The 25,112-nt window shown below is 41.2% G+C and overlaps 1 protein-coding gene across 2 annotated transcripts in view; it reads left to right on the plus strand.

The window, feature by feature from the left end:
- Window positions 1-25,112, plus strand: part of CHN2 (chimerin 2) — a 328,566-nt gene that overhangs the window by 183,771 nt on the left and 119,683 nt on the right. For both annotated transcript variants that reach the window (XM_010371360.2, XM_030932394.1), the window contains exon 4: window positions 17,842-17,873. In XM_010371360.2, the coding sequence (XP_010369662.1) occupies window positions 17,842-17,873 (32 nt within the window). The remainder of the gene's footprint in view (window positions 1-17,841; window positions 17,874-25,112) is intronic.

Below are 25,112 nucleotides of genomic sequence, written 5' to 3' on the forward strand. Positions count from 1 at the left end.
AGGTCCCACAAGTTTTGGGGTGTAACCAGGGTTATCCAGGAAAAGGAGCAGGTGCATAATGCTGGAGCTATAGTGAGGATTTAAAGACATGCTTCACATTTTGCTCACCTGGTTAAACTGTAACTGAGAAATAAAGCTGATGAAGGCAGGTTATACTTGGCTCCAGATAAGCTGTGTCTCCTACTGGAGTGTGGCCTGTCCAACCGAGCACTGAGAGGCTTGGACATAGATTTCTGACCTTGATTCTGCTTTCCATTGGAAAAAATGTGGATGATGCAATCTCAGACAGCCTCAATTTTAATATGACTACACTGAATGATATTACCTAATTATTTACTCATTGTCAGTCTTTTAACAGAAATGACAGCTGTCACATAAGGAGTACTTCCTGTGCCCTGAGCACCGGCTTCATAGTTTTACAGATGCTACTCCCACCACAATCCCATGGGGCTCGTTATCCCTCTCACTTTACACAGGAGGAAATGAGACAGGAAGCACAAGAGGGGCAAAGGCCAGATTCCAGCCCAGACAGTTCATATCCATGGCTGGGCTTCTAATCCAGTGAGTCACAGAATGTGATCCCAGCATGAGCTGGGAACAGGTGAGAAATGCAGGTTCTCAGGCCCATCCCACATGTCCTGAATTACAAACCCTGGAGATGGGGCCCAGCAATCTGTGTTTTAGCAAGCTTTTCACGGGATTCTGATGCCCCCTCGGGTGTGAGAACTACTGTTCTAAGGACTGTGCTTGCTTCTCTCTGCTTTCTATTTCATCCTTCCTCCCTAATCCCTAGAGATAGAAGACTCATGATGCTCTTGCCTCCTGGTAATGCATGCTATTTGCTCAGCACTCGTGCTAGACTATTCATGGATTTCAGTGTAGGCACCCATAGCCTTCTTTATTTTTCCCAGATGTACTTCCTTCTAGATGTTATTTTCCACCCTTTAAAAATATTTTGTCTTTCTTCTTTGCTATTTCAAACTTTCCTATACTCTCTTATGCTGCAGAGACCAAATGTGAATCCTGCTTGTAAGGGTGGGGTCAGTACTTGATTAAGCCTGCTCTCCTTCCTCTACCCTCCGTTTTCTGGTATTATACTTCTAATGTTATGTTTGTATTACTAATTAACAAAGCTATTTCAAATTCAGGTTTTTTTTTTGTTTGCTTTTTTTTTGTTTGTTTGTTTGAGACAGAGTCTCACTGTATTGCCCAGGCTGGAGTGTAGTAGCAAGATCTCGACTCACTGCAACCTGTGCCTCCCAGGTTCAAGCCTCCTGCCTCAGCCTCCCTAGTAGCTGGGATTACAGGCATCTGCCACCATGCCTGGCTAATTTTTGTATTTTTAGTAGTGACAGGGTTTCACCATGTTGGCCAGGCTGATCTCAAACTCCTGACCTCAGGTGATCCGTCTGCCTCACCCTCCCAAAGTGCTGGGATCACAAGCATGAGCCACCACGCCCCGCCTCAAATTCAGTCTTAATATGAGGATTCATGTTCATTCATATTCAGCATATACTATGATGAATTCCGGCTCTTTTGGGATCTTTTAGGTGTTTTCCTTATCTGTGGTCATGCACAAATCCTTGCTAGATTTCCTCCTGCTTTTAATGGACTCTTGCCTCAATGAAAATACTAAATTCATTATCATATGTCAGAAATGCTTTAATTGCATTTGTTTTCCAAGATGCTAGTTTCTTCACTCAGTTCATCCTCTGTGTGCTTAATGAGCATTTCTCAGTTCAGGATTTTAGATAACGAATTTACTAATAAAAGCCAGTCCAGAGCAGGTGCTCTCCCAGGCCCACCTCCTTGCCTCAGTCTACCACTTGCCTGGCATCTGGCTGATGCTGACTGAGCCATTGGTAGTAATCTTCTTTGGCTATGTCCTTTAGCAAATCACAATCTCACTTGACATTAGCTCTAAGTACACCATGTCTCTGTCTGGTTGGACAGAATAGCAAGCTTTGCTTCAATGATGGTATCTTTTTCTTCCTCCTTATTTACATGGCCAGTGTCATTTCCCCATCTTCTGTGGAAAGAAATTAAATAGCCTTGGCACAGCCCAACAAAGGCATATTTGGTTGCCATCCAGCACCTTGCATCCTTCTAGGTAATTACACATCGATTGTTTGATGAATGTTCTTGGATCTCCCAAGTCTGTAATTACACTACTCTGGTTGTCCTTTTGCTCTGTCATGGTTCTCAGGGTTCCATGGCTTCTCAAACACCAGGCTTAGTGATGCTTCATCAACACGTTTCAATTCAAGGATGCAGCTCAGACTCCTTAGTGTTTCATTAGTCTCAGTTTCTTAAAAATGTAATTCGCCATTTTCTGTCTCAGTTCATTGTGATTTCTTAAGTTGGCATCAGTATGCCGTAGCTTAAAAATTAATGATTCTCTCCTCCCACTGCATTAAAAAATGAAAGAGCATGAACAACCCACCATTAAATAAAAAGGCCTTTGAGGCATTGGCAAGCTCTGTGTTTTGAGCTAACAATAAGATGTCCTGAAACTGGTTTTTGGAGAATGGACCCTCATGCTTTTTAGTCTGGCATAGGCATTGGTCAGCTATATCCTGGAGACTGTTTTGGTAAATAAAGTTTTATTAGAACACAGCAATTACTCATTCTGTTATATATTGTCTATGGCTGCTTTCATGCTACCATGGCAGAGCTGAGTACTTGAGACAGAAACTATATGATCCCAAGCCTAAAATATTTACTTTATAGCCTTTGCTAGAAAAAAGTTTGCCGACCCCTGGTCTTACACTAAAAGTAACTTTAAAGAGTGAGTTAGGCCGGGCACAGTGCCTCACACCTGTAATGCCAGCACTTTGGGAGGCCGAGGCGGGCAGATCACGAGGTCAGGAGATTGACACCATCCTGGGTAACATGGTGAAACCCCATCTCTACTGAAAATATAAAAAAAAATTAGCTGGGTGTGGTGGCACATGTCTGTAGTCCCAGCTGCTCAGGAGGCTGAGGCAGGAGAATCGCTTAAACCCAGGAGGCAGAGGTTGCAGTGAGCTGAGATTGCACCACTGCACTCCCGCCTGGAGACAGAGCAAGACTCCATCAAAAAAAGAAAGAGAGAGAGAGAGAGAGAGAGAGAGAGAGAGAGAGAAGAGAGAAAGAAGGAAGGAAGGAAGGAAGGAAGGAAGGAAGGAAGGAAGGAAGGAAGGAAGGAAGGAAGGAAGGAAAGAAAAAGGAAAGGAAAGAAAGAAAGGGAGGGAGGGAGGGAGGGAGAGAGGGAGGGAAGGAAGGAAGGAAAAGAAAAGAAAAAAAAAAGACTGGGTTAATATATGTAAAGCACTTAGAACCATGCCTGACATTTATATATCAGAAGCATTGGTCTTTAATTTCTACCATCTTCCAAGTACTACATAAATGTTAGTGGGGAAAAAAAAGGAGTTTCAGCTTGGAATTTAGGATGAATTTGATCCCAAGCCATCTTGAGAGATGATTTGGCCTTCATGTTTAACTCGCATAAATTGATGAAAGAGGCCAAAGCAGTTACAAGAAGCAGGTGTTCTTTGACCTGCTTTCTGATGGTCACTTTCTCCCCATCAAGAGATGGAAGCCTGTTAGCAAAGGTGGCACAGCGCTCCATCAACAGGAAGTTCAAGGGGTGCGTGGAATCTGTTTATTTGGTAGCAACATCTGAACATGGAAGCTAAACTGACTTTAATTTCAAGAGCAAGGCTGGTATTAGCCTCCTGTATGTTCTTGAATTCTGATTAATAATTTGTATGCCAACACCTTTGAGGAAAGAGTGCTACATCTGCAGTTAACTCTGAAGTCTGTTGTTTTTAAAGTTGGATTGATGAATGGATAGAGGAATGAAAAAATATATATGCTATAAAGCAAGAATAGTAAAAATGCTGTAGAATCTAGATGATGTATATATGGGTGTTTACTGTAAAAGTCTTTCAACCTTTCTGTATGTATGAAAATTTTCATTATAAAACATCAAGAAGAAAAAATGAAGACTGTGTGAGAAGAGTGGCAGAATGTGCTCTGGCCCATGGAACACAGACATTCTCTTGGGTGCACAACCCTGACAGGCAGGAGGATGGCTTGGCATTAGAGCTGTTGGAAACACTATAAGCCATGCTCAAGAATTTTTAATGTGGAATAGAGAACTTTTCTGAAAAAGAATAGTTGAAAGCAAGGACAAGCATTAATAAGGCACTTCTACTCTTTATTTATTACCATGTTGGGAATTATTTTGGGAGGAGTGCTTGCTTCAGAAATGCTAAAGTAGGTAATCTGTTAAAAAAAATAATAATAGAGAACAGGCTCCTGGATTTTATGTCATCATTACAATATAGAGCAATGAGTGCTGGCCCTGATAACAGGAATTGGGTTTTAACTCTGAATCTGCTGCTATCCCTGTGCAGGACTGTGGGCAAATTAGTTAACCACACTGAACTGCAGCTTCCTTGTCTATAAGAAGAAGGCAAAGATACATTTCCACCTTCCTGGTGGGAGAATATATGTAAAAGCATTCTGAAGGTCATGACGATATCAGGGGATGATGAGTTCTCAAAGGGGCAGTATCACCCCTAAAGTGGAGAAATTTGGTTCTTTAAAAAAACCTCTTACTATTTATATGTATAAAGCACAAATACCTATATAGAACATGAACAGATATACAGTCTCTGTGTAATATTAAAATTCCTTTGTGGGGAGGTGATTGAGAGAAAACCTGTCTAAAAAGACTCCATAGAGAGCTATAATGCAAAAATAGACAAGCCTTGAATTTCTACCATCTCCCAGATTCTGTTCTCCTTTGTTTTTCTTTAGGTAGATTAATTTTATCCATCACTTTGAACACTTAATACTCTTACATTTCTAGGAGAGAGAGAAAAAAGTAACTTCTGGGAGAAGACTAAGAATGATAGACACTTTGCCTTTTCCAAAGTACGTATAGTACCACTTAACCCAAATACCATTAAGCTTTGATGGAAGGAATTTACTAACAAGAGTGAGGAATTAAATGAGTGTACTCACCCAATCTTTTTTCCTCTAGAAATTTAACAGCAGCATTAGTTTTCCCTTGATTTGATTCGATTCTATTGGGTACTTCAAGCTCTTTGGGCTTAGGAGGTATGTGGAGAATTTAAAGAGAGTTTGGAGGAGAATAATGAAGATGAATTAAGGATTGGAAAATGGGACCTATTAGAAAAGGTCAAAGGAACAAGAATTATTTAGTTTGAGGAAGAATAGGCAATCTAGTAGCACAGAGATGGCTTTTAATAATGGAAGCCTTACTCTGTAGAGAATATTCTCAGATTCTCATTTGCACTGAAGTCCAAAAGAAAGGAAGATGCATAATTGGAAGCTGGAGGAACATGAGATTACATGTGAAGATAAAATTTCTCTTCATGATTAAATCCTGGATTTTGAATCTCCTCTACAGTATTTTTTATTTTAAAGCAAAATCCCTATCTGGTCGATCAGAAGTATGGACAAGTCAGCCCATCAGGTTTGATTCTCTGGCCCTAGTTGGGAGGCCAGCCAGCCAGCCCAGCCAATATGGCCTCCTGGGGATCTGGCTTGATGGAAGAAAACATTCATTTCACCTGGACCTGTGGCTCCATGATGCCAAAGATGAGTACAAAAAACTAGCCAACCGAGTGCCAGGCTAGTGCCAGAAAAGTGTGCCTAATTGGGTTGTCCAAACAAGGAGGGCCTAAGGCAGATTTTGGGAGCCAACATATGGAGCCAAGGAATCATGGTGCCAAGGAAGATGTAGCAAAGAAGAGTGGGTGAAAGTGGGCTGCTAGGAAGAAGGGCTGGATATAGGAGTGCCACTCATGGCTGGGCTTTTGGGTGTTCCTGGAAGCCTACTGTGAGAATGGATCAAAATCCATGGAAAGGTACTGGGAAGGTGTCCTAAGCTTCTAGGATAATGTTTATTCTCTCAGGGTTTTGGAACTGCTGCCCAAAGTCATAGTTCTCAGTCCTGGGTGTGAGTCAGAATCACCTGTGGAGCCTGGCAAACCTTACAGACACCCTGGCTCCAGCCCTGGAGATTTTGATTTAATGGAAATATCACTTAGATTTCTGTTGTAAGCAATAAAAGTCCATTCTCACTAAACTTAGCAATAAAAAGCAGGGCCTAGGAGGGTGGACCAATTGTGGTTAGAAGGATACGAGGAAATTCCCTGGATGGAAAGAAAAGCTGGTCAGAGGGCTTGAGAAAGGATTTGAAGCAAAACTGATACACCTTGGGCAGTAAAAGGTGATGGTTAGTGTCAGAGTTCCAGGGTAATCCAATCTGCCCCTTTGCACCCTGCTTCTCTGTGCCTCAGTTAGTCTTCTGGAAATGGGTGTAACTGATCTTACCTCTTGGGTAATCATGTGGATTGACTGGGTTGATATATGTGAAGAAAGTGCTTAGAACAATGCCTGGTACATAAGTTCTCAATGACTATTAATGATTATTGTTGTTATTGTTGTCATTAGGCTCTGCCACGCATACGAATCAACTCTAACAGCTTCGTTTAATGGTTTCTACTCAAGTCGCAAATTCCAGGGGCAGAGCATCTGGGTGGTTTATGTTGTTTCACATGTCCACCCTCTAAAGAATGTGAGGGACTTGGATTAGCAGAATCACTGGCTCAAAATCACAGTTGTTGCCTATGGTCTTCAGTCTTCACTCTGGAGATTCAGAAAGCAGACAGGGGAACAAGATTTGTCCTGTAGCTTGGAAGCATAAAGCATCAAGGTGCGAGCTACCACCAATACCAGTCTTTCCATGGAGACCCCTTTTGAAATTTCAGTGAGCCCCAGAAAGGGATCTGGGAGCATCAAGCAAACCTGCCTTTCACTCATTGTGTTATGCCATGAGGTTGAGCTCTGTGAACACTGTGAGCAATATGCTGGGACAACAGAGGTGAAGAAACAGGAGCCCTTCCCTCAAGGAGCTCACACCGAGAGCTCATAAAAGCCAACAATCCCAATTCCAGTAAGGTTGCCATGGCCCTAACTCAGACCTTTTATAAAGTTCAGAGGCAGGAGACTTCCCCAAGATGGCAGCATTTCAGCTCTTACTTTTAAAATCAGTGAGATTTTGCCAGGCTAAGGCATAGAGGGACTGAAGAACAAATATTAGAATTCCAGGCAGAGGACATAACCCCACCAAAGAATAGCCTAGAAGTATAAGCAGCTGAGGGTGTGCTTCAGAAACTGCAGAAGCTATGTATGAGGAACATGAAGAACTGAGGGGTGAGGATGTCGTGGGGCAAGAGCATGTGTGTCAGTAAGAACATATTCTGCACACACAAGCAAGGACCATCCAGGGAAGATCCTAGATGCCATTCATGTGTTCATCCAATAAATACTTATTGAGTACTTGGGAAGGGCCAGGATTGTTTTAGACTCTAGAGATATAGCAGTAAGCAAAGCACAGTAATCTTTGCCCTTGTATAGTTTCCATTTGAATGGAAGATATTGGTAAAAAATATATATATTCATCAGAGTTCTTCAGAGAAATAAAACCTGTGTGTGTGTGTGTGTGTGTGTGTGTGTGTGTGTGTGTGTGTGTGTGTTGCAGGTGGTGTAGTTGGAAGGCCTGAGAGCTCTCGAACTGATGGTGTTGATTCCAGTCTGGGTCTGAAGGTCTAAGAACCAAGAATACCAAGGGCAGGAGAAGATCAGTGTTCCTGCCCTAGCAATCAGGAAAAGGGAGCATGAATACAACCTTCCTCTGCCTCTTTGTTTTATTCAGGCCCTCAATGGACAGGATAGTACTGACCCACACTAGGGAGGGCCATCTGCTCTACTCAGTCACTGAATCAAAGGCTAATCTCTTTGAGAAACACCCTCCCAGACACAACCAGAAATAATGTGTATCAGATACCTGGGAATCCCATGGCCCCCACAAGTTGACACATAAAATTGATTGTCATAACACACAAGTAAAATATATAGTATATCAGATGATGATAAATGTCATGGGGAAAAAATAATCCAGAAAAGAAGGATGGGGTATGCCAAGGAGAGGAGTTACCATTTTTAAGTAGGGTGGTCTGGGAAGGTCCCACTGAGTTGTGTAGGTTTGACCATACAGCAGTGGAGAACCAGTGAAGAATTCTAAGCTGAGAGCAATGTGACAAGACTTGCATTTTCTGACTTAAGTGTGAAAGATAGATTGGAAGGTGATAAAAGGATATAGGGAGACCAGTAAAAAGACTACTTTCATGGTCTAGCTGAGTGGATAGCCCAGTGGACATGGAGAGAAAGGGACCATTTTAAAAGCAATTAAGGAACTGCATACAATGAAGAAGACTTTGTGGCAGATTGCAAGTGGGGTTGAGAAGAGGGAGGAGTCAGAGATGATGATGTATAGCTTGGGCATTGAGTGGATGATACCCTGGGTGGTAGCATTCATTGGGGTGAAGAGTAAAGAAGGGTAAGCCATTAGGTACGGTGAGTACCGATCAGTCTACCCAGGTCTCCAGAATGGCCATGTTTTAGAGTTTCCACAATTTTCATATCAACCCATCTGTAACAGCACAGTCAATGTTCTCTATAATACATTATATCTGTTATCCTTGGGCAATTTCCCTTCCTTTTGGTGTAGGAGAAGATTATAGGCTTTGGAGTCAATTAGATGTGGTTTGGATCTCATCTCCATGCCTCTGCATGATCTTCAAGTAATGTTAACCATACAGGCCTTCTTTTTCCCATCTGCAAGATGGGAATTACAATCTCCATGTGGCTTGCTTGTTGGGAGACCTGAAACATCCACACTGAAGGCATTGTTAAATGTTGGCTCCTCCTCTGCTCCTCCTGGCCCTGCCCTTAGTGGAGTTCTGGGTCAAGGTCAATAGGACTGAACTGGGAGAAGATCAGAACCAGTAGCAAAAAGGCTCAATGCATGAGGCATGGGTATTTGTATGAGTGTGTCTGGGTGTAGTTGCCCCCATCACTTTTAAAATCTAAATATAAATAATGTTGGCAATTTACCTTCCTCTGTTATGATTGTAATACATATTGTTTATAGTGTTTATGTAATGAACCCTGAGAAAACAGGACTTCTCTGAGCCCCATCCTGGACAGCCATTAGACAGTGCTTTAGCCACTCCTTCCTGAGATAGCTTCTGGGACCTGGGAAAGCTGTGAGTGGCAGAAGTCTTGTTTCCAACCCAGCAATCAGGGCAAAATTTCAAAGCTACATACTGTGAGGTGTGGAGTCCCATAGCTGTAAGGAATTCAAATGTTAATTCACATGTATGCATAGCATGGCTGATCACTCCCAAGAAAGAAATTTCTTTAGTGTTTTTTGTAGTTTAACATTGTTTAAAATTTTTCCAGAGAGGGAGGAGGTTCCCTTTTTAATCTTACTGACATTTTAGTCTGTTCCATTTTGTATTCATCTGATATATTTCCTTGAGTAATTGGAGGTACTGTCTTTTCTTAAAAGCTAGCTTTATGTATTATCAGCATTATAGAAAGCAAATATTTCCTGCTGCCTTCCTTTTACTCCATTTTACTTAATGTATTTAAAGTTTTTGTTGCTTATTTGCATTTTTGGTTAAAAAAAAGTTTCTAATATTCTTCCTTGGGAATACTTAACAGTTCAAAGTTCTTCCAGTCTAAAGCAGGGTTTCTTGACCTTGGCACTATTGACATTTTAGAGGGATAATTGTTTATTGTAGGGGGTTGTCACATGCACTGTGTGATGTTTATTAACATCCCTGGATTCTGCCTGCTAGAGGCCAGGAATACCCTCCCCCCACTCCTGACAGTCAAAACTGTCATGAGGCAAAAAATAAGCCAAAGAAGAGGGACGGGGTATGCCAAGGACAGGAGGTCCCACTTTTAAGTAGAGTGATCTGGGAAGGTCCCGCTGAGTTGTGTAGGTTTGACCACGTGGCATTGGGGAGCCAGCGGGGAATTCTGAGCAGAGAATAATGTGACGAGATTTCCCCAGACTTTGACAAATGTCCCTTGAGGAGCAGAATCACCTCCCCTCCTAGTTGAGAACCACTGGTCTAAAGAAAATATTTTATGTTTGTTTGCTCTAATATTATCACTGATAATCATAATTTCTGGAAAATTTGGGGGAGCAGAAGTGAAGCCAGAAAATAAACCAAATGATTGGAAACTGCTTTGGTCTTGAGCACCCCTAAGCTGATCTACTTATGTGCATCTGTAAGTTCACAGAATGTTTCGATCAGGTTGCTGAAGTATCCAACTTGTGTGTATGTGCAAAACTTAGCAAAGCAATTGGTTACCTTTTAAGGAGATTTATTACAGAAAGACTGACCAGTGGACTTTTATAATACATTCTATTCAAGACCTGAAGGAATTTACCTTGTCAGTGCCCTATTAGATTTCAAGAAGTGTTAAAGAAATGCCATGAGGAAAAAATTAGGCCTTAGATTCTAAATGGAAAGAAGTGGGAGATTTTAGAGTCTGCTCAATTTTCATTCTATGCTCTACACTTTGACTACAAGAGTGTAAATTTCAGTACTTGAATTTTCTTTCTCTCCTTTTCAATGGAGGATCCTTGGTTTCTAATTAAAAAGGAATTATCTGTATTTATTTTTTGTGGATGAAATTGCGCAGTATCACCAGCACAAATCCCCCCATCAAAAGCCTTTTCTCCCCTACTTGATCTATCTATCAGAAAATCCAGCAATCTAGCTGCCCTGTGTAGGAGGTTGCTAAATCAGGTTTTTAAATTATTTCTATTAAGTAAAAACTTAACATATACCAGCTGCGGAGGGATTATAAAAGCTTTGTTCTTTCAATAATTGGAAACCTTGTTTACAGAGGACTCACAATATTCTGTAAATGTCTTTGTGTTGAACATAAAGGAACTTGTGTTTATCTAGGCAATGATAATCTGACTATAAAGCAAACTCATTTAAGGATTATGCTTCCTGTCTCTCACTGTGCAGCTGTCACCCTACTGTTCTTTGAAGCTTTGCAGAATGCTGAGGAGTCTTCCTTAAAATTGAAAAATACATTGGGAAATAAACCAGGTAGTTTGGGAATACATGTGGTTCCAAATCACGGGGAAATATTTGAGAGACCCCAAATGTCACTCCATCCTAGGCAAATTTTTCCAAAGTTCACATTTGCCAGTTCGTTGATGGGATGCAGTTCATTCAAAAGAGATGTTAAGGTGTTGAGTCCTAGCAAAGAAAACTGAAGGCCATTCAGATAATCTAATAGTTAGTCAAACTGTAGAATTTTGAGAGCCAACAAAGGCATTAGCACTGATTAGTATCTACTGGAGAAGGAGTGAAGCACAGTACTTAGGGGTGGTCCCAGACTAGACTCAGCCGCTTACTAGCTCTGAGACCTTAAGCTATTTAGTGGTTCTCTTTAAAATAATAGCACTCACTTACCTTGGAGCATTGTTTAGAGACTTAAATGAAGCAATAGGAAAGAAACCCTCAGGACTGTGCCTGGCACAGAGTAGCTACTCAATAAATGAGAAGCTATTGTCACGATGATCCAAGTCTCACATGTGGTATCTTGTCTAATCTGTGAAACAACCTTATTAAAATAGCCAATTTGTATAACTCCAGTTTTACTGAAAATTGAGAAAAATGAGATGCAAAGGAGTGTAATAACCTACTCAGAGTCCCACAGTAACTGGATTGATGAGCAAGGGTCCACAGGCATATTCTGTATCTCATTCTGCAAACATGTAATGAGCACAGCCACTCTTGTTTTCCGAATACTCACTATTTGAATATTTGCTATCAGGACTTGCTAAAAGCCGTTCCCAATTAGAAACCAGCTATGACACGTTCTCTCATGTGTGGCAGCTTCTCAAACTTTAATGTTTCTATGAATCCCCTTAGAATTGCAGATCCCACATTTCTAGCAAATTCCAAGATGATGCCAATACTGCCGGCCCCATGATCACACTCTGAGTAGCAGGGTGCTGAAAGACGAAGGGTGGGCTTCTCTCATATCTGTGTTCTCCTGAGCAGCTGCGTGTTTAAACATAGAGCACATTATATCTGTAATTTCCCTACCTTTTCCCTGAGGGTTTAGCCCTTCAGTATTTGTTCAGGCCAGGAGCCTAGGAGCACTACCAACTCAGGTCCAGTTAGATAGTAACTCTCAAATCTTTGGTAATATCACTGCATTATTTATTTTTATTATAATAATGCTCAGTGTAGAAGGATAATGAAATTCCTGTTTATTCAGCTGTAGACTGCACACAAATATACCTGCTCATTAGTGCATTAAGTGTTAAACAATTAGGTAATTGGTTTTTAAATGTTTTATATTGTGAAAAGATTGTTATTAGATTGTCAAGTAATTATTTAGGGGCGTTTTAGTAATATTTGGAAAATGGATATTTTTACATTCTGTAAAAATGATTTTTTTTTCTATGTAAAGTAACGGAATATAGGCTCTTGCTGTTTGAAGCTCTGCTGCCCTACACGTTTTTTAGGAATGGGCTAGACTGAGATAACGAGGGGTATCTGCATTTACTCTGTGACAGACATTGGGAGAAATCCTGGAAATACGTGAATGATGAAGACAAAATTGCTGCTCCACAGAACAGTTAGAAAAAAATGGCAAATAAATATTTAAAACATGGTGAGATAAGTTTTCTATTGAAGATATGTAAAAGGAGCTCTAAGAACACGGCAAAGGATGGGCTTAACCCTTTCTTCTGTACAGAGGAGACCTTCTCTGGATCCCAGTGATAGCTCATAGCAAGTGACTGGCTGTCTGTGCCTGGCACTGTTGCAAACATATTACACATATTTATTCCTTTAGCTCTTACAACAACCCCATGAGGTAGGTACTTTTTATTATCATTTTCATTTTAAAGATAAGAAAACTGAGGAGTATAGAAATAGATAACTTGCTTAAATTCCCACAGATCTGGCCTCAAACCTAGGCAGTTTGGGTCCAGAGCCTACCTTCTTAACCCACATATGATCTGCCTCGTTTGAAAGAGAATTCAGGATCTTAAAACAAGACCACGTAAAAATGATGGACACATTAGAAGGCATACACTTACGGAACTGCAAGTCATCTGGTTTGATGAGTGCAGAAGATGAACATAGGGCGATGAGGCTGTTGGGCTGAAAACATAACATTCGTATAGCCTCACATATATGGGAACACGGTGTGTGGACTGTGGATAGTAGGGACAGGACTAGACAGGACGGAACCCATCTCCAGTAGTCACAGTGCTAACAATTTAATTATACTTGAGATATAACTATAAAGTCTGAACATAGATGTTATTTTAACACATCTGTTACATGGGCATGGTCTCTTCCCATCAGTCATCTTGGGAAACTCTGCTTCGATTTCTGCCAAGTTCCCATTGCTCAGAGCGGGTTGAGAATGTCTCTTCTAAAATTCCTTCAGAGCAAGTCACAGTGAAAATCCTATTATCTTATGATCATGCCTCGTTTTTGTCCAAATGTTTTTCCTAGTTTGGTCACTCACCCCATTTACTTACTGGTCTTGGCTCCAAATAACATATACCTGTTTGCTGAAATAACAAGCACTTTCAAATCCATTCTCAAAAAAAACAAACTTATGTATATTTCTACATATAGTGATTCTGACTTTAGTATGTGCTTTAAAATCATCTAGGGGGCTTGATTAAATTACACGTCATATCCCTACCCTCTGTAATTTTGGCTCAGCTGGTCCGAGATGGGGATGCTGTCTGCAGTCTTCAACAAGCATCTTGAAGTTTCTGTTTTGAATGACCAGCCCACACTTCAAGAAGTGTACCTTTAAGGATATTCACAAGAAAGGGTGGTATATATTAAGGTAGTTCCAAAAGAGAAATTCCAAAAATGTTCTGGTCAACAGGGATATAAGTGGCATGTATTGTGCCTACCTTGGGGGGCTATTCTCTTGTAGTTGATGCTTATTTAGGATAAAATGTTCAGTTTTATTTTTAAAAAGAATCAGCCACCATTCTGCATGGTCACACCATATACACTGAAACCCTCTGTGCCTTGTGAAGGACCCATTTCATGTGTTTTCTCAATGACCTCCTACTTGGTGCTCTGCTTCTGTAAAGAGAGGTGTTCCTTTTTGAGCCGGCTGGATCATCTAAGGATTAGAGGATCTAGTAATCCATCTAACATGACCACGTATTTTCTTTCTCTTAAAAAGAATGAGCTGCTTTCACGTCTTGGACTCCGAGCGCTAAATCCCAAGAGCGGACATGGCAGATCTGACAGCTGTCAGTCATAGTCACAAAGGCCAGGTTGACCAGGTGATGGATTGACCAGCTGCAGCTGCTGTCCTAGGATAGTCACAGTGGCAGGGAAGCTCCAGAACCAACTTTCATTCATGTCAGGATATATTGCATTTTCCATTCCTTTCTGAATCCATGTGACCACCTAAATTTTTTGATTAAGTTATCTGATTTGAACAAACATAGTTTTCAATGAGAATGCACGAACTTCTAAGTTGCCTTACTTTTTATTTATCAACTATCCTGTTGCCTTCACACGTACTGAAGAGAATGTCATACAATTGGAAACAGAAATTGAGAGCTACAGTTTCTTTTATTAAATTCAGTTTCACAGGTGGGTCCTGGTTTCCATTGATGGCTGACACGGAGCCTTGCCAGGGAGTGAGTCAGGCTTCTCTAAGGCACTGCTGGGGGCACAGCACAGAGGTTCCTAGTCTCTTGGCAGAGCTTTGTCTCTGGAAGCCTTAGCCCCCAACCACCTGTTCTGTCTGGATCTGAGGATCCAGTATTATCCACCTTGAAGAAATGTGGACATTGTATGATTTGTATAGCATCATTTAACTTAAACATTAAGCTCTTGACTGGTTTAAAGCTTAGTGAAGTATAGAAATAGAGACTGTTTAGACTCCTGTGAGTAAAAAGTTTATAAAAAGAAGAGGATTTTGTTTTTTTGATCCCAACCTCTCTTTCTCTTTGACATTAACAAGGACACATATATTTTCTTTAAGAGTTTCAGGGACAGGCCGGGCGTGGTGGCTCAAGCCTGTAATCCCAGCACTTTGGGAGGCCGAGATGGGTGGATCACGAGGTCAGGAGATCGAGACCATCCTGGCTAACATGGTGAAACCCCGTCTCTACTAAAAAATACAAAAAACTAGCCAGGCGAGGTGGCGGGTGCCTATAGTCCCAGCTGCTTGGGAGGCTGAGGCAGGAGAATGGCATAAACCCGGGAGGTGGAGCCTGCAGTGAGCTGAGACCCGGCCACTGCACTCCAGCCTGGGCGACAGAGCGAGACTCCATCTCAAAATAAAAATAAAAATTAAAATTAAAAAAAAGAGTTTCAGGGACAAAAAAGGAAGGAGAGACTGGATTGCTGTCAAAATGGCCCCCAACCAGTAGAAGCAGTGATCAGATGGCCAACCACATCCTCTATCTTTACTCTCTCTTAGTCTGTCTTTCCTGTCCCCTACATAGGGTTGCTAGATTTAGGAAAGAAAGAAAGAGAGAGAGAGTAGGGAGAGAAGGAGAGAGGGAGGGAGGGAGGAAGGGAAGGGGAGGGAAAGTGAGTGGGGAGGGGAGGAGAGGGGAAGGGAAGGGTGGGGAAGGGAGGGGAGAAGGGAGGAAGGGAGAGACGGAAGGAGGCACTAGGATGCCTAGTTAAATTTAAATTTCAGATATGCAAGGAATCATGTGTTAGTATGTATCTCATGCAATATTTGGGACCTATTCCATGGCCCTCTTCCATGCCTGTCCCACACAATTCAGGGCTCTTCTTTTATTTTCTAGTGGTTTTCATTTTCAGAAGATTTGTCTCTCAGTTGGATCAAACTCTCTTCTGAGCAGAATCTTATTTGGCATCTTTCAAGGCACCCTAAATATCATTTTCCCTCTTTGGGGGTCTATGTTAGATTTCTCCTTAAGCATTTCCCTCTGCTGCAAGTGCAGAACACCCCTGAGTACCTCATGCCGTTCCTCTCTGCACCTGCAAGGTCATTATTTCATGTACAATGGCTAGCCTGAGCATAGAGCCCAGAACATAGGGGTGCTATATATTTTTATGATTGGTTGTGAACTGAAAGGAATTTGTTGTCTTGTTAAGAATAATTAAATTCAGCTTTTATTAACTGTTTGCCTGCATGCCAAGAGTTAGTAGTATTACCATGTGGCTCATCTGGGAAGTAAGTAACTCCTTCTCTTTTAGGGAAATAAAATACAGGAAGGGAATAGGGTTGAGAGCTATACCCAGATTTTGCAGACTTGTGCTACGGTTCAGCCAAAAAGATGGAAATTTAAAATTTGTCCTCATATATGGAGAATCACTTCAAATTTTGGAATATCACCTCTCAAAGAATGGAGATTTCTGCCATTATATATCATTGACTTTCATTAGCTTTTCTAGTCCTAAATTTATTCTCTGTCATGTTGGTTTTACAGTCACATATCTATAATATTATAAAACTAAAAAAGAACTTTGAAAGCCAAAAGAATGATGTAAATGACAACATATTCAATTCTCATTAAAAAGCTTACCAGCCTATAGAATAATGGCACACATAATTTATAGAAAGGATATCAGATAACCAGGTGCCTTTTTATACCTGGATATATTGCTCCTATTAATGATATTATTTAAATCTTCCTTCACAAATTACACCGAGCGGGCTTTGAACCTTGAAGAGTAAGTTATGGATGTCCTGCTTGGTTGAGTAATTTTCAGGTATAAAATGCACAGAAGAGTGAACACATATTTAGAAATGTCTAGATGGTAAGTTTTGTACCAGCGAGGCTTATCCTAGGCAGCATTGTGAGTGTGGTCCCCAAAGCCCCAGTCCGCCTTTCTGAGCCTTTTCCCTGAGCTCCTAGTGTCCTGCTATCTATTCAGATTTGCATCCTTTGGAGGATGGAGCTAGGCCAGGAAACTGCCCCATATCATGAAATCCTGCTACTGTGCCTGTCCCTGAGCCCTGCTGTGAAAACTGTTCATTTGACTCTAGGAAGAAATGACTGTGAATAAAACAGCTGCCAAGCTCATATCCTACAACAGTGAATAAACATAAACTTGCTGTCATACATATAACCATTCATAAAAACCCATAACTTAATGTGGCTCTACTATGTTTTGAGTGTCCCTGGAGTTAGGGGAGAAGAACAAAGGCTAAGCATGAGAAATCATGTCACTTTCTCACCAACTCCAACATCATAAACATGTGAACACAAAGCTCTTATGAAAGCAGATGATCATGTATGTGAGAAAAATCGAATGTGATAACCTCAAGGCTAAAGCTGTGATTGAAAGATCTTTCTGGAATGTTTGTGTTTTAGTCAAGTCATAAATCTTGTTCTCTGTAGCCTGCACCTCTGGTGTCAAATGAATTTCAGCTCATTAGCCACATGTTGAAAAAATAAGAATGTTAGAATATTGACTTTATTTGGAACGTGATCAAGTTAAGTCTGCTTTATTTTTTAATCCAGGTAGACTCCTTGTTTTAATTATAAATCCATAATAAAAACAATTAGGCACAGAGTAAAATAAATGCTTATGTTTTATTCATGACAGAAGTAGTTGTTTTATCATTCAGGATGAAGCCTTATAATACCCTTACAAATTCCTTAATATTAAAATAAGCATCGCTTTGTTTTTGTTGGAAATTCTCTTATTGGATGATTGGGTTTGGGTGGGAAGTGAGCCTAATGATTGCAGAAATGTGGTGATTCTAGATCATTCCTACCTGATACTGGAATGTGCTGATTATAACTCCATAGCTTCATAGATCTCTGATTTGGAGGATATAATCTGTAATAAAATTACTACCAGGACCCTAGTTCTGTTTATTTGAGTAGCATTTTTATCTCGCTGATTTGAATTCAAATGCATTATTAATTTTGTTTTCTTTTTAATATAGGTGGAAAACAGACCAAAATATTATGGAAGAGAGTATGTATTATACTATTCTTTGTTTTAATAATTTAATAAGTAGTCATTTCATGTGTCATTTAAATATTACAAATTTTCTAATATATGGTCATCATATGTCTATTGTGCAAGAGTTTAATGATAAGAATAAATGCAATCAGACTCCTTTGAATTAATATTTTTTATAGCACTCAAGTGCTTGGTTTCCATTAATGTGGGAGGGAGAGCATCTTACACTACTTTTCCCTCCACGAAAGAGCTACTGAGTGCATGGCAAGTACTTGAAACGTGAGGCAGCATTTTTCATAATGGAGGCTGTCTGTCAGTGTTTCATTTCACTTTCTACCTCAACACAATAGAAACGTTTGGGTTGTCCAAGATGGTACGTTGTATCTGAGTTCCTGACTTTTGTGTACCTCCGTGCAGTGGTCTGGATAGGTATCCCACTTCCCTGCATTCTCATAAAACCCAAATGATTTCTCTTGGCTTGGCTGTATTAGCCAAATTGCCTTAATACTCCTTTCCATTTTTCTCTTAATTTCAACTCTTGTTTTGTTTCATTTTTTTCCAAAACCCTACTGCCCAGCAAATACACATGACCATAAAAATAATTCACAGTCTAAGCCTATGTTGTGTACAACACATCACAGAGGGCAGGCAGAATAGGCCAGGGGAGAGGAGATGCATCAATCACTTTTCTTCCCAAGTCCAATCTGGAGGCATTGTGAGGCAACGTCTCTTTAGAGTCTGCCTTCCAAGCTCTCACAGCCAATCCTAAACCTTCTTCTTATTCCCTTACCCGTCAGAGCCTCATCTTCATGATTAATGACTCTCTTACTGGTCCCAGCCCGGTGCACCTTCCTAATTGCCACAGCTGCATTTCAGAACCTTCCTTGCAGCGCCCTGGGAATTTGACCAGCACCTCTGGAATGCCTGCCTGGGGGCACTGGCCTCCGCTCCTCTCCACCCCATGTCCCTACTATCTAATCTATGTTGTAGTATGGCTTTTTTCCCTCAGTATGCTTATTTGTTTTTTTCTTTAAGATAGCACAATTAATTTTAAAAAAATAGAAGAAAATGAAAACCTACCATCTACACTTTTGCATGTGAATTCTAAAAGGAGCTGTTTATTATGCATTTCTTCCTTTTTTTTTTTTGCAGAAAAGTTTTCTTGAATGACTTTTTAGTTCTCATCTTCTTACCCCCAATTCATGTAAAGCATATGAGAGTCTTGAGACTAAGGAAGTATTTTCTTAACTACCAAAAGGAACATCTTTTATTAGATGGTAATATAGCCTAAAACCTTCAGATTCTGTGTTTCTGTTTATTTTTTTTTTAAATGAATGGTGTTTTTTTCTTCCACTTAAAAAGTAATACATGCTTCATTCAGGAAACGCACATACACATTTATTCCTAGAAGGAATCACAAGAAATTATTGACAATGGATACCTTTAGGGAGAGAGGACTTTTGCATTTTTAGTTCTTTTGTACCTTCAGCTTTTGAAATTGGAATTTTCTGCTGTGCACAGGTGTTACTTTTGTTTTAAAAATAAATTATGGCTGGGCACAGTGGCTCACACCTGTAGTCCTGGCACTTCAGGAGGCCAAGGAAGGCAGATCACTTGTGCTCAGGAGATTAAGACCAACCTGGGCAACATGGAAAGACCTCATCTCTACAAGAAATACAAATATTACCCAGGCATGGTGGCACATGCCTATAGTCCCAGCTGTACTCAGGACCACAGGAGGGAGGTGGGAGGATCACTTGAGCCCAGGAGGTCAATTGAACCATTGCACTCCGGCTTGGGCAACAGAGTGAGACCTTGTATAAAAAAAAAATTAATACATTAATACCAATTAACTTGGAAAAATTAGAAAATAAAGGAAAATACAAGATGGAGAATACCCATAGTTCCACCGTGAAAGAGAATCATTGCTAACCTTTTCCCTTCATCTCTTTCGGGTCTTCGTGCATGCTTGCTTTTTTCTTACCAAGTTGCAATCATACTAATGTATTAGATATTATAGGTTGGAGATATGTAGGCTGAGGCTCCTCCCTCAGCCTCCCGAGTAGCTGGGACTACATGTGCCTGCCACTACGCCTGGCTAATTTTTTTATATTTTTAGAAACCATGCATAAAGGGGATGACAAGCCACAGACTGGGTCTTCAGGTGCACAAAATTGTCATTTTCTTCTTTTCAATGATTGAATTTAATTTAGTTCTTGACAGCGTTTGATGCTGTCAATCACTTAAACTTGCCAATTCAAGTGAATTAAAACTTAAGTTCTAGTGTTCAATAGCACAGCAAGGTGACTATAGTTAAAACAATTTATTGTATACTCCAAAATAGCTAAGAGAGGCTTTCAAATGTTCCCAACATAAAGAAACAATAAATGCTTGAGGTGATGGGCATCCTGATTACCCTGATTTGATCATCACACACTGTACTTATGTATGAAAGTATCACACATTCCCCATAAATATGTACAATAATTATGTATCAATTAAAAATAAAAATAGAAAAAGTATGCATACTCAAAATCAAGCGTTAAAAAAAAGGAAACATAAAACTTAGCTGCTTTTGGCTGGGCACAGTGGCTCATGCCTGTATTCCCAGCACAAGGATCGCCTGAGTTCAGGAGTTCGAGACCACCCTGGGCAACATGGTGAGACCCCCCCCCCGTCTCTACTGAAATACAAAAAATTAGCAAGCATGGTGGCACATACCTGTAGTCCCAGCTACTGGAGAGGCTGAGGCACAAGCATCGCTTGGGCCTAGAGGCAGAGGTTGCAGTGACCTGAGATCACGCCACTGTGCCACTGCACTCCAGCTTGGGCTACAGAGTGAGAGTCAGTCTCTTAAAAAAAAAAAAAAAAAAAAAAAAAGATCTAGCTGCTTTTAGGTTTAGAGACTCCCCCTTTTCCTGTCCCTTCTGCTGAAGGGACCTGGGGCAGGTCCCTCTGTGTGCCCTGTCCTGCTATTGTTACTCTGGCCCCCAGGTTGTGTCTTCGACATCCCAGCTTTTGTCTTTTCTACTTATGTGTGGGAATATTGGCAATGCTGTCTGCCCCTCCCACTCTCCCGCTGCACGTCCCCTCCCCCCGCACACCCACCCCCACATTCACTGCCAACCCATCCACCAACCCATCGCAAGGCTGCCCCCAGGGCTCTTCACCCAGGCCGTCTACCCTCTCCATGCTGGCTCAGGCTGCCCAAGAGGCTCCTCCGCAAGGTTCCTAAGTCCAGTGGCCTCACTGTCAAAGCCCCAACACCTCTGCTCCAGGCCCCAATAAACTGGCCTCCCAGTTCCAATCCACACCTGCTAGGCAGGGCCAGTTAAACCCCCTGAGACTGGGCTCTGCCTCAATCCCTCCCACCGGAACTGGGGATGCACAGAACGTTCATCCTCACTCAGAAGAGCATTGCTCCAAGACCTCCAGGCATCAGCTCCTGAGATTTAAAATCAAACTTTGGGAAGCCAGAAAGCCTGTTTCTTCCAGGCCATCACTGCCGTACACCTTTAAGAAGCGATTTTGGACCTCTGGGGACAGCGCACAGCTGAAGACCAACAGGGGAAGTAGCGGGAGCCGGTGCAGACGCGAACGACTCTGTCTGACAGCTTTGGGGAGAGCCGTGGATCTCCCAACGCGGAGGTTGAGATCTGAGAACGGACAGACTGCCTGCTCAGGTGTGTCCCTGACCCCTGAGTAGCCTAGCTGGGAGAAATCCCCCACTAGGGGCAGTCTGACACCCCACACCTCACAGGGTGGAGTACCCCTGAGAGGAAACTTCCAAAGGAAGAATCAGACAGGTACACTCGCTGTTCAGCAATATTCTATCTTCGGCAAACTCTGCTGCTGATACCCAGGCAAACAGGATCTGGAGTGGACCTCAAGCAATCTCCAACAGACCAACAGACAGTCCTTCTAACTGTCAGAAGGAAAACTATCAAACAGGAAGGACACCTATACCAAAACCCCATCAGTACGTCACCACCATCAAAGACCAGAGACAGATAAAACCACAAAGATGGGGAAGAAGCAGGGCAGAAAAGCTGGAAATTCAAAAAATAAGAGCGCATCTCCCCCTGCAAAGGAGCGCAGCCCATCGCCAGCAACGGATCAAAGCTGGTCAGAGAATGACTTGGACGAGAGGAGAGAAGAAGGCTTCAGTCCATCAAACTTATCAGAGCTAAAGGAGGAATTACGTACCCAGCGCAAAGAAACTAAAAATCTTGAAAAAAGAGTGGAAGAATTGACAGCTAGACTAATTAATGCAGAGAAGATCATAAACGAAATGACAGAGATGAAAACCATGACACGAGAAATATGTGACAAATGCACAAGCTTCAGTAACCGACTCGATCAACTGGAAGAAAGAGTATCAGCGATTGAAGATCAAATGAATGAAATGAAGCGAGAAGAGAAACCAAAAGAAAAAAGAAGAAAAAGAAATGAGCAAAGCCTGCAAGAAGTATGGGATTACGTAAAAAGACCAAATCTACGTCTGATTGGGGTGCCTGAAAGTGAGGGGGAAAATGGAACCAAGTTGGAAAACACTCTTCAGGAAATCATCCAGGAGAACTTCCCCAACCTAGTAGGGCAGGCCAACATTCAAATTCAGGAAATACAGAGAACGCCACAAAGATACTCCTCCAGAAGAGCAACTCCAAGACACATAATTGCCAGATTCACCAAAGTTGAAATGAAGGAAAAAATCTTAAGGGCAGCCAGAGAGAAAGGTCGGGTTACCCACAAAGGGAAGCCCATCAGACTAACAGCAGATCTCTCGGCAGAAACTCTACAAGCCAGAAGAGAGTGGGGGCCAATATTCAACGTTCTTAAAGAAAAGAATTTTAAACCCAGAATTTCATATCCAGCCAAACTAAGTTTCATAAGTGAAGGAGAAATAAAATCCTTTACAGATAAGCAAATGCTTAGAGATTTTGTCACCACCAGGCCTGCCTTACAAGAGACCCTGAAGGAAGCCCTAAACATGGAAAGGAACAACCGGTACCAGCCATTGCAAAAACATGCCAAAATATAAAGACCATCGAGGCTAGGAAGAAACTGCATCAACTAACGAGCAAAAAAACCAGTTAATATCATAATGGCAGGATCAAGTTCACACATAACAATATTAACCTTAAATGTAAATGGACTAAATGCTCCAATTAAAAGACACAGACTGGCAAACTGGATAAAGAGTCAAGACCCATCAGTCTGCTGTATTCAGGAGACCCATCTCACATGCAGAGACATACATAGGCTCAAAATAAAGGGATGGAGGAAGATCTACCAAGCAAATGGAGAACAAAAAAAAGCAGGGGTTGCGATCCTTGTCTCTGATAAAACAGACTTTAAACCATCAAAGATCAAAAGAGACAAAGAAGGCCATTACATAATGGTAAAGGGATCAATTCAACAGGAAGAGCTAACTCTCCTAAATATATATGCACCCAATACAGGAGCACCCAGATTCATAAAGCAAGTCCTTAGAGACTTACAAAGAGACTTAGATTCCCATACAATAATAATGGGAGACTTCAACACTCCGCTGTCAACATTAGACAGATCAACGAGACAGAAAGTTAACAAGGATATCCAGGAATTGAACTCATCTCTGCACCAAGCGGACCTAATAGACATCTATAGAACTCTCCACCCCAAATCAACAGAATATACATTCTTCTCAGCACCACATCGCACTTATTCCAAAATTGACCACATAATTGGAAGTAAAGCACTCCTCATCAAATGTAAAAGAACAGAAATAATAACAAACTGTCTCTCAGACCACAGTGCAATCAAACTAGAACTCAGGACTAAGAAACTCAATCAAAACCGCTCAACTACATGGAAACTGAACAACCTGCTCCTGAATGACTACTGGGTACATAACGAAATGAAAGCGGAAATAAAGATGTTCTTTGAAACCAATGAGAACAAAGATACAACATACCAGAATCTCTGGGACACATTTAAAGCAGTGTGTAGAGGGAAATTTATAGCACTAAATGCCCACAAGAGAAAGCAAGAAAGATCTAAAATTGACACTCTAACATCACAATTAAAAGAACTAGAGAGGCAAGAGCAAACACATTCAAAAGCTAGCAGAAGGCAAGAAATAACTAAGATCAGAGCAGAACTGAAGGAGATAGAGACACAAAAAACCCTCCAAAAAATCAATGAATCCAGGAGTTGGTTTTTTGAAAAGATCAACAAAATTGACAGACCGCTAGCAAGGCTAATAAAGAAGAAAAGAGAGAGGAATCAAATAGATGCAATAAAAAATGATAAAGGGGATATCACCACTGACCCCACAGAAATACAAACTACCATCAGAGAATACTATAAACGCCTCTACGCAAATCAACTAGAAAATCTAGAAGAAATGGATAATTTCCTGGACACTTACACTCTCCCAAGGCTAAACCAGGAAGAAGTTGAATCCCTGAATAGACCAATAGCAGGCTCTGAAATTGAGGCCACAATTAATAGCCTACCCACCAAAAAAAGTCCAGGACCAGATGGATTCACAGCTGAATTCTACCAGAGGTACAAGGAGGAGCTGGTACCATTCCTTCTGAAACTATTCCAATCAATAGAAAAAGAGGGAATCCTCCCTAACTCATTTTATGAGGCCAACATCATCCTGATACCAAAGCCTGGCAGAGACACAACAAAAAAAGAGAATTTTAGACCAATATCCCTGATAAACATTGATGCAAAAATTCTCAATAAAATACTGGCAAACCGGATTCAGCAGCACATCAAAAAGCTTATCCACCATGATCAAGTGGGCTTCATCCCTGGGATGCAAGGCTGGTTCAACATTCGCAAATCAATAAACGTAATCCAGCATATAAACAGAACCAAAGACAAGAACCACATGATTATCTCAATAGATGCAGAAAAGGCTTTTGACAAAATTCAACAGCCCTTCATGCTAAAAACTCTCAATAAATTCGGTATTGATGGAACGTACCTCAAAATAATAAGAGCTATTTATGACAAACCCACAGCTAATATCATACTGAATGGGCAAAAACTGGAAAAATTCCCTTTGAAAACTGGCACAAGACAGGGATGCCCTCTCTCACCACTCCTATTCAACATAGTGTTGGAAGTTCTGGCTAGGGCAATCAGGCAAGAGAAAGAAATCAAGGGTATCCAGTTAGGAAAAGAAGAAGTCAAATTGTCCCTGTTTGCAGATGACATGATTGTATATTTAGAAAACCCCATCATCTCAGCCCA

Source organism: Rhinopithecus roxellana, chromosome 6, assembly GCF_007565055.1.
Source record: "Rhinopithecus roxellana isolate Shanxi Qingling chromosome 6, ASM756505v1, whole genome shotgun sequence".
NCBI lineage: Eukaryota > Metazoa > Chordata > Mammalia > Primates > Cercopithecidae > Rhinopithecus > Rhinopithecus roxellana.